This window comes from Vigna radiata, chromosome 6, assembly GCF_000741045.1.
Source record: "Vigna radiata var. radiata cultivar VC1973A chromosome 6, Vradiata_ver6, whole genome shotgun sequence".
In the NCBI taxonomy this organism is placed as follows: domain Eukaryota; kingdom Viridiplantae; phylum Streptophyta; class Magnoliopsida; order Fabales; family Fabaceae; genus Vigna; species Vigna radiata.
Window position 1 is genome coordinate 6909454 of NC_028356.1, and position 14703 is coordinate 6924156.

The 14703-nt window shown below is 28.8% G+C and overlaps 1 protein-coding gene and 1 long non-coding RNA gene across 2 annotated transcripts; both read right to left on the reverse strand.

The window, feature by feature from the left end:
• Positions 1-2721: 2721 nt before the first annotated feature.
• LOC106763331 lies at positions 2722-8624 on the reverse strand. The gene is made up of 7 exons (XM_022782174.1): positions 8434-8624; positions 4626-4725; positions 4461-4547; positions 4184-4378; positions 3921-4088; positions 3472-3528; positions 2722-3117 (listed from the first exon to the last, which is right to left on the reverse strand). The coding sequence occupies exons 1-7, from the start codon at positions 8622-8624 to the stop codon at positions 2722-2724; spliced, it is 1194 nt and encodes a 397-aa protein (XP_022637895.1).
• A 2609-nt stretch (positions 8625-11233) lies between these two features.
• On the reverse strand, positions 11234-13611 carry LOC106764544. Its single transcript, XR_001375932.2, has 3 exons — positions 13374-13611; positions 13141-13227; positions 11234-11420 (listed from the first exon to the last, which is right to left on the reverse strand). It is a non-coding gene; the product is annotated as an uncharacterized LOC106764544 (long non-coding RNA).
• Positions 13612-14703: the final 1092 nt, after the last annotated feature.

Consider the following 14703-nt stretch of genomic DNA (forward strand, 5'->3'; position numbering starts at 1 on the left):
AAGTTTCACTTTATCTCTTTCCAGATTCCCACTCCCTCAAACTCTCACCAGATCCGTTTCTTCTCATCTCCCAACTCTTACTTCTCTTCTCCATATCCGTTTGGTTTTGTGGTGCGGTGGTGTGACTTTTTGTGGTGCGACGGTGCGGGGTGTTTACGGTGGTCATTCGGCGATACAACGGTTCCAAACGATAATGAATATTTTATGACTAACAATAATGAATATTTTATAACTAACATCATAAAAAAATAATTCTATTGACATTGATAAAAATTTTTAAATAACATAAAAAAATATATATATCATTTAGTTTGAATTGTGGATTGTATAATTTTAAATATAATTACATTTGAGATAGTTTTCCAAATATGCATAACGAATTATACAATCTAAAATCTAAAATGTAAATTTAAATTATGAATATACAATCAGGAGTATATTTTATATTCTAAAATATTAATTTGCATCATAAATTAAATTAGAAATTGTATAATCTGAAATATAAATTTGCATGATGGATTATACAATTTAGAATACAAATTTACATATCGAATTGGATAATCCAAAATGCGTAAAAATAATATTTTTTAATTCTTAATTATGTAATTTTCGGATTCCATGATATGAAACTATAATTACAGAGGTACAATTAGAATTTAAAAAGATATGGGGTGTTGGAAGAAAACACGAGGCGCATGAAGAAATCCCCCATTTATAACGTTGTGATGTTGTATAAACACTCATTTTCTAGAATATTTTTGAAAAAAGAAAAACAAGTTGGTAGAAATATATGATATATATTGTTGGGATTATACTTTATCACCCCACTTTTTTGGTTTTATTAAGCTCAAAATAAAAATAAAAAGAATTCTCTTCTTCATTATCATCAATCCTTATAATGAAAAGTTAGACTTTAATTTCTTAGAACAAACCTAATTACTTCCTATTAACTTACAATATTTTGTCAACTTAATAAAATAAACTCGCATTAAGTTTAAAGATTTTAAAAAATCAATAAAACATCATGTATTCCTAAACAATTGATTTTTATTGATTGTCTTATTTTAGGTCAAGAACTTATAAAGTTTTCCAATCTCATATAACTTCAACTAATTTATGATTAATTTAAAATGAACAAGTCGACATAATAAGTACAAAGATTAAACATCAACGGAGAAAAGTAATAATGTATATAAATTTAATGAAAATATACAAAAGAGTTTGATGATTGCATATAATCTCAACAAAATAGGATTTAAGTACTTATAAAGTTGAATAACATGAAGTATAAACAAAAAGATGAAGGAGAAATAGAAGTGGAAGTCATGGATGGTGTCTTATTGGATGACTTCCTTAACTTGCTATTCTCTACCCTTCCTCCCTTTCTTTTTGTCTTTTCCCTTTCATATATGAGATTTTAAGCCTAAAAAAGAGCATTTAAGAACCAAAAGTTAAGCTCTAGGATTAACTCTCACTTGGTGCTCTAGTTTATGGTTTGACTGAGTAAGGAGAAGATTGGCTAAATGTGAAGTTAGTTTTGGGTAAGCAAGGAATCACTATACTTAAATAAGAGACCATGTTGGCTTGGTTAGCTGTGCTTCTTCCATGTTTCTTTTTTCTCCTAACTTTTTATTCTTCACTAAATCCTACCAAAAGAGTTTTAAAATGTTAGATGTATCAATAAAAAAATATAATTATTATATATTTTCGTATTATTGTAAAAACTAAAAAGAAAACTATGAAAATGATATTAAAGTTAAACAAAAAGTGAATATTATGTTTAATAAAATTAACATAAATAACACTTAACATATATTTAATAAATTAATAAAATAATTAAAAAGCGAAAAATTAAGAAAAGATTGGTGAAAATTAAAAATACAATAAATAATTATTATAAAATATTTTTTATAGGCTTAATATTACTTTGGTGTTTAAATGAGATTTGACTTTTTTTAGTATTTAATATAATAATTTTTGTTTAATTTTGTCATTTTTTCTAAAGGTATCTAAATACAAAATAGTGTCCACGTGAGTGTTCTGTGAATGAAGTGTTGATTTTATACTTACATGGTTTGTCCATACTACGATTTCAAACTTCCACTTTCCCTTCTTTTCCTCTCACCTTCCATTATTTTCGTTTTCTTTCTACAATTTGGTTTACAGCTTGAATTTAATAGTACTTCATTTAGGGTATTTTGTCTTGAAAATAAATAATGAATGTGTGCTCTGTTTTTGTTTTTTGTTGTTTGGATGAAACTTTGGTTTTGTTTTTTATTAAGTTGGAAATAGAAGGCAACTTAGGAATTGCACATTAGTTTATGATTCTAAGTTGTTTACGAAGTAACGGTTAAAGATTTATGATTTAAGGAAACTGCATTTTGGTTTCCGATCTGTGTGTGCAAGTGTTTCATTTGGGATATTGCTAAACACTCTGCGGTGGAGGTGCGTGGTCGATGACACTGATGGTTAGTAGTTGAAAATAATGATATAACAATGTGAGTACTATGTTGGACGAGTCACATATATGGGAAAAATAAATACCTTATTGACTAATTGTCCATAAGTAGCTAAAGAGAAAGAAAAAGAAAATAGTACAGAGGACATAAATAATTAAAGTTTTAGAACCAAAAGCCAATATTGAATATTGCATAATGTTTATTGATGGATGGATGAATTTGAGATGATGGGTCGATTCATTTTGAAGCCCTTAGAGAGTTTTCAATCGCCACAGACGCCACCGGGTCCTCCATATTGGAGAGAATCTCCGAAGTCTTGGAGACCATAATAGAATTCGAGATCAAAACAATCAGATTTGTCGACGATTTTCTCTGTATCGTGTTTGTTAGGTTCGACATCTCTCCTTTTATCATTTGAAAATGACATACCCTTAAAGTAGGCTGCATGTTGAAAGTTCCCATCTGGAAAATTTCCAGATCCCATCTGAGGACTAGGAAGCCCACGAGGAGTCAGTGTTCTTCCGCCCCATCCCACTCGATCTCCTGCGGCCATGTTTCGGAATAACTTTGCTGGATAATATCCAATATCTTGCCCAGCGATATTCAACCACCAATTTTTAGTTTGCGGATCCTGAAAATGTATATACTTTTTGTCAATTACATAACATCATTCTTAACATTTCATACTAAAACTACTACATAGTTGATTCTGAACTCGACCAGAGTAATAGAAATTGTAATCTCCATCGTCGTTCCTCCGTAGACAGATATCTTGGGCAAGCGTCCACCGAGGAACTTTAGTCGATTAGTTTGGACAAAGCCTTGACATAGTTGATTGTAGCATCCTGTATGGTTGAAATTATCCGTCTGCAACATTTATCAATATTAGATAACTACGTAAATAAAATCAACATATACCATAATATATCATTTTTTAGGTTTATATATTAAGGATCTTTACTGGAAGAAAAATAAGTAAAGCTTAAAAACAAGTAAATAAGTCTCTTCTTACTGTCCATGCTGCGAAGATATAAGTTCCAGTGTCACGACCATGATATTGTGGAGCCACCTTTAACACAATTTAAATCATTAAGTATAAATTGAAATACAGGGAAAGAGTTGTATTTTTTTATTAAATATATTTTGTCTTTGATTATTTTTAATAATTGTATTTTGTTCCTAAATTAAATAATAAAATATATAGTTTCTGTATTTTATAAAATTTATGTAAAATATTCTTTTCCCAAACGACAGGAGAACTCTTTTCCAAAGTTCTATGGTGAAGTATAATTAAATCTCCACATGTCATCTGTTAAGAAAATATTTCATATGAATTTTATAAAGTGTAAGAATGAAATATTTTATAATTTAGTTTTGGGACGAAAAGACAATTTTTTTTGATGAAAGTTTGGAAAGAAAAAAAATATTTAACAAAAAATAATTATATAAATTGAAACTTACATGCCATCCAAATGCAATTTTGTTAGTGCCTTGATCGTTCTCAACCCATATATGAGAAAGGCTTTCTTGATTTACATTCTTCTTAAGAACTCTTGGATTATAAACACTGCTTCTTCCCTTAACTTGATAATAAGGACCCAAATGTTCATTCACATATAGTTCTGCCAGCTACAAAATTAAATTAAATAATTATTCAAATAATAAAAAAGAATGACACATGTACAAATAAAATTACAAAATTTAAAATATAAGAAAAAACTTACATGAAGACCAGGAGCATCTTGAACTAAGCTTTGACTATAGATAAATGGTTTTCCTTGAATAAGATCATCTTTTGTTGTTCTTCGAATAGGAACAGTTCTCTTTGGACATTTTTCTTTTTGAAGTCCAAATATGAATTCATTTGATGAATTATTCACGCTAATCTTTTTAAATGGATTTTGAAAACTAGGTTTTCTCTATAAATAAATAAAACAAGTATTATAATATAAATTGATCACAAGTTAATCCAATTAAAGATATTAGGAAAATAAAATGTACCTGTAATTTGTGGTCTTTTAATAAAGGATGGTCAAATGCTGGTTGTTTATAAATATCAACGCAATCAACAATGTATCCAAACTCTGTCTATAAAATTAAAAGTATAGAATATATAAAAAAATCAAAGTAGTATATAATAGAAAGAAATAGAAGAAGAATATGTACTTGAATACTCTTGTGTGGGGGTTTGTTAAGAACTTGTAATTGTCTTTCTATCTCCAAATCATCTATGTGAATAGCATGAACTCTATGACTACTATCATGGCTATTTAACAACCACAACACAAAGAATAATATCTTGATCATTTCTTATACAGGATCCTTCTATCTATCTAATAAAATGAGTGCATGTTGGATCACCTTGTGGAATTGTCTCTTTATAGCCATTTGCAGTCATGAAGGAATTAAACTATTGAATGAATTTTATGAATCAGCAGTAAATAATAATTCAATTTATTACTAAAAATATTATTTTTATTAAGAGAAAGGTGTTATAATTAATTATTAGGTTTAAATGAGTTATGTTGCTTATTGTTCTGGATTACCTACGTTAATCTTTATTTTAGAAAAAATTGTGATTAATTATATTTTAATGATTTTCTAGAGAATTGTATTAATTTTTTTCTTTGTCTTGGGTAATGTTCAGGAGCATTTAAAAAGTAAATAGAAGGAATAATACCAATTAGATATTCTTGTCATACATAAAAAAATGAAAAGTTGATAAAGATGGAATTTGAGTTATAATTTAGAATTAAAAAAAAAATCTCAACAAAACTCATTTTTTTAATAAAATTCGTTTACATACATTATACCGTATGAGAGACTACATTGAGGATGATACTGTACACTTCAAAATGGGTAAGAATAATAAATTGTTTTGGTATTGTTAGAATAATTCATGTTTTACTTCTGTTTTGTATATTTTTATCTCTTTACTTACTTGTTCAGGTCTTAATATAATAAAAAACTATATATATCAGATTAATTTTTTTATATGAAATACTTTTATAAAATTTTCTATTTATAATAGAAAAAATATAGACTAAATCATACATAAATATTTATAATGACATGTAATTGTCTTTCTATCTTTAAATTATCTATGTGAGTAACATGAACTATATGATTATCATGACTATTCACCAACCAAAATGCAAAAACACTATCTTGATTTTGATTATTTTGTCTGCAAGATCTCCCTATCTATCAAATAATGATGAGTAACTATTGGATCATCTTATGGAATTGTCTGTTTATAGTCATTGTTCGTTGAAAAGGATTTAAATTATGGTTTAGTATTTCAATAGGTCCCTATTTTTATTCAAAATTTTAAATATGTTTTTTTTTTTTTTTTGTCTCAATTGAGTCTTTATTTATGTAAGATTGAATCAAATAGGATATTTCCGTCAAATTGAGATGAGGCCGTTAAGAAGAATATGCTGACAGTGTAGTTTTTTATTACGTGACATTAAAAACGTGACTGAATTGTATTTTTTTAATTTTTGAATTAAAAAAATGAAATATATAAAGTATACTTCATTTTTTTAATTCAAAAATTAAAATATAATTCAGTCACATTTTCAATACCATGTAATAAAAAACTATACGGTCAACATACCCTTCTTAACTGCGTGATCTCAATTTGACGGAAAGACCCTATTTGATTCAATTTTCCAAAAATAATGACTTAATTGAGACGCCAAAAAAGAAGGAGACCTCTTTGATAGTGAGCGAAAATAGAGACCTATTGAGATATTAAACCTTAAATTATCAAAAGATAAATCAATTATATAATTATTATATGATCAAAGAATTAAAAGTATATAAGTTATAAATGATTATTATATTTATTGCTAAAGGTATTAGTTTTTATTAAGGAGGAGTTATAATTAATTATACGTGTAAATGAGTCATGTTATTTGAAAAAAAATGCATATTCTTCTAATTAATGAATTACATCAAACTAATTATAAGTAATTGTTATACATTGGTTTTCATTGTGGAAGGATGCATTGCAATTATTGCGTTTTAAATAATTTATTGATTACAATTTAGATGTTGTTTGGAAATATATTGTTGGCTAAATTAGGATCATGCAGGTATGGTAGTTAACTATTATGTTAGGATTAGAGATATTAATCTTTATTATAGAAAAATTGTAATTAATTATATTTTAATGATTTTCTAGACATTTGCATTAATTTTTTTTCTGTCTTGGGTAATGTTCAAGAGCATTTAAAAAGTAAATAGCAAGAATAATACCAATTTGAGAAAGATATTCATGTCATCCATTAAAAAAATGGTAAGTTAATAAGATGGAATTTGAGTTCTTATAATTTAGAATTAAAAATAATTTTCTTAATAAAATTTGTTTACATATATTATACACAATGAGAGACGATATTCACGATGATGTTGTACACTTCAGAATGGATAAGAATAATGAATTGGTATGCTATTGTTAAAGAATTCAATGCTGAACTTCTGTTTTATATATTCCTATTTATTCTTATTTGTTCATATCCACGTCATTCGAAAACTTTCAAATGAAAAAGTTATTTTTTCACTTAACTTGCTGTCTTTCCAGATATTATCGTAACTGTCCGATTATTTGAAAGGATGAATATCTTTAATAATCAAAACTAATAGAATCTCTAATGTTAAAAACATTATATAAATTAGTTTATATGTATTAAAAACATAATAATAAAAGACAAATGAAATGATTTTTTTTTAAACTAACTCAGAGGACTTTCATTTAAATATATTTATCTATTTTTTTTAAGTGTTTGAGAAAAGAGAAAAACAATAATTCCAGAGAAAAACATAATTGCGAATGAATTAAAGTATAAAGTATTTTAAGTTATAGCTCTTCAATCGATATGTGTTTCTATCATTCGGTAGTATTAAGTCGTTCGGTAGCCTATCACACTCCCTCAAGATGAACATGGATATTATGCATGTTTACTGATATATGGGTCAACAATGAAGAGTCTTCAGAGTGACAAAAGAGCATAAAAAGAGTAAAATAGGTGTTAAAGACTTCTATTTGTCTCTTTGTTTCTTTTTGTTAGTTCTAGTTGAATAATCGCTTATAAACCCTTCTTTTCCTTTTAGTACAAGCAATGTGGAACTTCCCATGGCTTGGTCTTAAAAGAAAAGAAGAGAAAGTAGGCATCTTAGCTTGTAGTGCAAGGAAGCATAACTACTTTTCATTTTTTGAACTTTAGGAGAGCTAGGTGGGTTATAAACCCTTTTAGAATGAGAGAATTAGGCAATGTGGGACTCCAAGCACCTTGGGGACGTGTTGCAGCTGTTGGAGCCTTCCAAGTCCCACATTGCTTGAAACTCTTCACCAAACTCACTCCAAAAGCTATATAACAAGCCTAGGGGGTCTCCTTTGTACACACCTTTGAATGAATTGAATTCTTGAGTTGAATTGCAAATTTGCATTTTTCTTAGAGATAGTTTTCTATCTCTTTAGTTCATTTTAGGCAGACCTTATCTTGCACAAAGCGAGTGACGGTCCTCCTTTGACACTTATCTTGGAGCCTTCTTCAAGTGGCATGTCTACGAGTAATAAGTTTCCTTCTCTACTCTTTCCCGCTTTTTATTTCCTTTTCATTCTCTTGTATGTCATTTAGTATATTCTCTCTAGGTATGCACTTCCCCATTATTTAGCTTGGAATTGACAGTGTTAAAAGGAGAAGGATAAAGAGACTTGGTAAAAATGTCCACAACTTGATTGGTAGAAGACACATGAAGAAGCTTGATGAGACCATCTTGAAGCTTTTGTCTAGTAACATGGCAATCCATGTCTATATGTTTGGTTCTTTCATGAAAGGTGTGATTCTTGGCAATGTGAATAGCAGAATTGTTGTCACAATAGACTGAGTATGGAGTTAGACATGGTATATGCAAATCTTTTAAAAGATATTGCAACCATTGCAGTCCACAAGTTAAAGAAGCTTACCTGTATTCGGGTTCAGAAGAAGATTTGGAAACGGTGGTTTGTTTCTTTGACTTCCAAGGAATAAGAGCAATTCCAAGAAAGACACAAGTAGCCCAATTAGAATTAGAATATGCATGAATGCGGAAGGAATTATCAACAACATATAACATACCAGAACCCGGAGCATTCTTTAAATATCTAATAATCCTCATGGCTTGTTGCATATAAGGTTTGCAAACTGGCTAAGTTGTTGGACGACAAAAGCAATGTCGGGCCGCGTATTAGTGAGATAGATTAATCGTCCAATAAGACGCCGGTAAGAAGAAGGATTTGTGAGAGGGATACCTTCATCAGCATGAAGTTTAACAGAAGGAAGGATCAGTAGGGGTTGAAGCAGGTTTACATCCTAACATACTAGCTTCAGAAATCAATTCAAGACAGCAAGATTAATACATAATCCAACTTGATATCTAGAAATTTCGAATTCCAGAAAATATTTGAGATTTCCAATATTTGCATATATTTAAGATTTGCAAAGCCAGCAAGCCACATGATTATAATCTTAATGCCATTTATTGAAATTGACGACAACGATCTAATTGATTCAATTTTACACGAATAGAAACCTAATTAAGAATACAAATAATAAAAGGACCTATTCAAGACGATTCTACATAAACATGAACTTCGAAAAATATTAAACCTATTTTTAATAATCGAAACCAATAAAGCCTCTAATATTTTAACATTATATAAATTAGTTTATATGTATTAAAAATATAATAATAGAAGACAAATATCAATGTTATTTTAAATCAATTCATCATTCAATTAATAATATAAAAAATCTCATATGTTTTATTTTATATATAATTTTGAAAAACATGTTTGTGCATAATATAATAAGTTGTAATAAAAATTATCATATTTATAGATTTAATTTGATGTATTTTTCAAGATGTATAGGAAGATAAAAATAATCCATGTTTGTATTATATTATGAAATATTTATAAAAGTTTAAATTTAAATTATTAAAAAAAATATTTTAAATATATAAATTTGAGTCAAAAATATCCATAAATTAAATGATAATGCTATATGTTATAACATTGAAATAAAATAATATATAAAATTAATATAAGTAAAAAGTAATATTTATATTTTAAAATTTACTTTCTAAATTCCTAGAATTTAAAATGTAATATTTCTACTAATTTTTAATAGTATTTTAATCTTTATTTTTAAAATATTTAATATATAATGATTTTGTAAGAATTCTATTTTAATAAATTGAAATAACATCTGAGAAAAGTTTATCTTTTAACAATAATAGAAAATTATAGGCATTATTTCTTTTTATTAATATTATTCTAATTTGATATTAACTTTTTTATTGAATAACATTTTTTATCTAACATTGAAAAATTATAATTATTCAAAAACAATAGTTTAAATATTCATCGGTTACTTTTTTCAGAATTTTTTTTATCAATACTTAATCAAAATTTATTTATAACTATACCTAATGACTTAAGAATCCCGATTAATAGTAAGAATCTAAAAAAATAAAGTATATGTGTATTAAAATAATGAGATCGAGTATTTTATTTTAAAATAAGTTAATAATATAAATAAAAATTATTTAACTCGTCTCTTTACCTAAAACATCGTTTATCTTTCTAAAACATTATTCTCTTAACCTCTCTAATATCTTTCTAAAATTTCCTACTCTTAAGTCGTCTATTTGACGATTAGGAAGTGTTTAGACAGTCCTTGCGACAATGTCTACTAATCTATCTGATCAATTCATTGTTTAGAGCATGTATGTTTTTACTTTTTTTCCTTGGAATCTTCGATTCATGATAATGCAAAAGCAAAATCTGTTTTGCATGTGTTAAGAATTTCTCTTCCTTGATTCTTGGTTCAATTGAGGTTTTAAGGGTTATCTTCAAACACCAATTGGTGATTTATAGGTTGTTATAGAAGTTCCTTGCGGTGGAAGCAACGGTTGGTGGTTTTTAGAGATGTAGGAGTATTCTAAGGTAAGAGAAGCTAGAGCCTTAGTTTTAGTTTGTGATTATGTTAGAAGAATTTGTATCTTTTTATATTGTAGTAAACTCTGAGAATTGTCTATGTTTGATTATATGAAGACTTTATGGAATTGAGGAGTTGATCACATTTTGGTGATATGTTGGAATTGTATGTTTCTGATGTGTAAAATTTTATTGAATTATGTGTAATGAAGTTATTCTAATGCTTGGAACTGAATGCAAAGTGATTGGTTTGTAGAAGGGTCTTTTTGTTTAGGTTTTAAGGTTAAAAATATGGGTTTTATAGGTGAATTTTATAAGTGAGTGTTGGAGTGATGAAGTAACTGGTTGAGTGGCTGTGGAGCGCTGACGGAAGTGAGTGTGGCTGTGTAGGGATGGCGATGCCAGACTGGCTCTGGGTGAGTTTCTCGAGGTGAAACGACAGTGCGACAACTGTGCGATTTGTGGTGTGACGGCGAAACCTGAAGGAGTGGGGATAGATTCGCCGAGGAACCACAATCGAGCTTTGTTTTTTATGAAAAGGTTCTTCCTCCGTTGAGCATTGACAATGGAGCATCAACGACAGGAAGTCTCGAACATAAACATTGTCGTTCCCAATTTGATTTTCATCAACTCTTTGGTCAAGTTTTGATTTTAGATTTCAGAAAACCTTTTCTTTTTATGTTTTAATTGAACATTTTCCACCTAAGACTCTATGTGACATCCCAAAATATAGCATACACTTATATAATTTAAGACGTAAACATAAATGATAATAGAAAGTAGTCAAGAGTGTTTAATTAGTTAAATTAGGATTATAGTAATCCAGGAAATTTAGAGGAAATTAAAACGTGGAAATTCTTAGTATCTCAAAATACAGAAGATTTAAAAGGGCATAAGAAAATTCCTAAAGATCTAGGCAGCTACAGTGTCTTCGTTCTCCTCCAGGGCGTTTTCCACTGAGACCTCATTCTCCTCTGCTCACATTCAAAAATGGATGATCATTGCAAAAGAGAGACATACAATACACACAAACAAACAAGGCAAGGGTGAGATAATTATATAAATAAGAAACATACAATAGATTTCTCATGTGATCATATGAAAATGAATAGAAAACAAAGCAAATTTATAACATACAACCTAAACATGTGAAGTTCTAGACTTGACTCGTCCGGACTTTAAAATGAGAGTCGGGCTATGGCGAGTCTTGCACCCGTGGTGACTTATGAATCTAAGTTAATCAATTTCATAATCTTTTACAATTTATTTCCAATACNTAGACCCTGTACAAATATAAACCATGTTTCCTTCAATTATATTATGATAGTTATATTAAACTATACTTCTATTATAAATTTTCTATTAAACCATTACAGAATCATTTTTAATTTATATTAAACCACAATCATATTATAATATTATAAGATTTTATTATACAACCTGTCATTATATATATATATATATATATATATATATATATATATATAATTAAATTAATGTACGTACATTAACTAAATATACATATATTAATATTAATATTATAGTACCTAAACCCTCATGCCATTTTTACTTACTTTTCCCAATATTTAAACTAATTTGTTCATTTTAATTTATTCCTAGGATAAAAATGAGTTGATCTAGGTGTGTTCTTGGCTAGAATTTCCACATTCCTAAGGCTTAGGGAACTAAAGTCAGAATGGTCATTTTTAATGTGTTCTTACTCAATTTTATGCCTCACACAGGTTCCATTTCACTAATCTAAGTTAACTAAACAACCCAAACACCCCCGATACCCCAGACACACAAATTCACTATGCTAGTTCCCTCTTCCCAAACTAAATAAAATCAAATTAAGCTACTGATCCTTTGCCTAAGGGTTCTACTCTCTCCCACCTTCTCATACCCCAATTGGTCAACAGAGTGGGAACAAATGTCCACCGCAGCGGACTCACCTTCGTCACCAACACGTATGACTAGTCACAACGTACTGGACCAGGCCAGGGCTGCTCTATGATCAGTGACGTGCCAGCTCTGGTTTTTAGGTTCCCTCTATCCTACCAACAGAGAAGGTATCCTAACACTCTGAGTTTGGCTTTCTTAAGGTATTATGATCACTGTACTGTTTTCTAGATCTCCCTTCCCTTAAATCAGTACCTCACTTCCACTCACAGACCTAAATACTACACAGCCCAAGTCTCCTTCACCAAATCGACAACATAACTGGAATTCCCAGTAACACAAAATGTACCTCAGTATATCCAGAACCAATACTCGCCCATTAAATTTATATCACCAAGTCAAATGTACATGAAGTCAATTTAAACAGGAAGTCAAATGTACAGGAAGTCAATTTATAGCACCACATATCCATATCAATACCCAATCCAAATTAAAACAAGTCCAAATATACATACTGTCATTTTCCCCGAATATGACCTTAACATTCGAAATCACGATACATCAGAATTTAGTATTTTCAGAATCTCATATCACCACCAATATATATATATATATATATATATATATATATATATATATATATATGCACCAAAAATATACTACATTTACACCTCTCATGCGAAAGACAACAGATTCATTCATTCACAAAAACAATTTAACATACCATAGTATAAACTCCAATCAAACCATAAAAATTCAAACAAACTATATTTATATAATTAAAGCTCCCCTTACCTGGAAAGCCCCCAGTTTTTAACAAATCAGAGAACGCTCCTAAGGAAATCCTTACACTGTGCTGAACAAAACCGGACCTATAAATCACTGATTAGGTGATGGAGTTTTTTTATTAGCTTTTTGAGTTGAAACAGTGAAGAATGGAAGACCAAATGATACAGGACTCATAAAAATTAGAAATAGTACATACTTAGGACAAGAACAGTGGAGGAAATTGGGGAAAACTTACTTACCAAGTGAAATGGAGATATGGTAGGCTCAAACTGAAGCTCTCGACACCAGAAACGAGTTGAAGGCACCAATTAAAGTTTTGTACGGTTTAAATTTCTGAAAAAGAAGAGAGAAGATGGAGAAGAGTTAGGGTTTGGTTATGGAGTTTCTAGAGAGACTGAAATGCTGAAGAATGAAAATGTTGACTAAGGGAAAGACCCCTTTCAAGGCCAAGAGCCAACTCTGATGGGCTTGGTTGCTTTTCCTGAGGTCCAATAGCCTTAAAATTTTAAGGGTTTTACACTCTATACATATGCCACCTCTTAAAATTACTCCAGTTCATACTGACTATTCATGAGAAAGTTAATCCTGTTAACCCAATTTAACGGTAGGAAGTCAATTGTTTCAATTTTTTACTTTTAAAAACCTAATTGGAAATAAAAAAAAGGAGACCTATTTAAAAAAAAAAACTCAATAGAAATAAAGATTACGAAACTGGTTTAACCTAACTTTTATCGTATATCGTATAATGATTACCAAAAATATAAAATTATGGTTGGTTCACTGTTATCATATAATGATTACCAACTATATAATATTATGGTTGGTTCACTGTTGATAAAAATAAATTAACATAAAATGAATTATTCAATCGTAAAACTTTATCATGTTGCCTATACTTCAAAGTTTCATTTTTGTGCCTTGCATACATCATTACCAGTCGGAGGTTCAAAACTAGAAAAAAACATTCATTATGTTTTAACTTTATATTTTGATAAAAAATATAAAACTTGGACGAAATTTGGGAGGACGGGAGATAAAGAGAGAAGAAAAATAATAATACAGAGGACAAAAAAAAGTGAATATTATGTTTAATAAATTAAACATAAATAACACTTAAAACATATTTAATAAATTAATAAAGTAATTAAAAAGAGAAAAATCAAGAAAAGATAGGTGAAAATTAAAATTACCATAAATAATTACTATAATATTTTTTATAGGCTTAATATCATTTTTGATCTCTATTTCATCTAATTTGTTCAACTCGACCTTTTTGATTTTTTAATATGATCTCAATTTTCGTAATATTTGTTCAATTTATTCATTTTTTTAACAGCATCTAAACCGTTAACGACCCAATATCCACATGAGTAATCAATGAATGATGTGTTCATTTTGGACCTAGATGTTTGTCAATACTAGGGTTTCAAACTTCCACTTTCCCTTTCTTTTCTCTCAGCTTCCATATCTCATTTGTCTTCAATTCATGCTTTTTATTTTCACTTTTTTTTCTACAATTTGGGTTTGCAGCTTGAATTTACTAGAATTGCATTCAAGGTATTTTGTTTT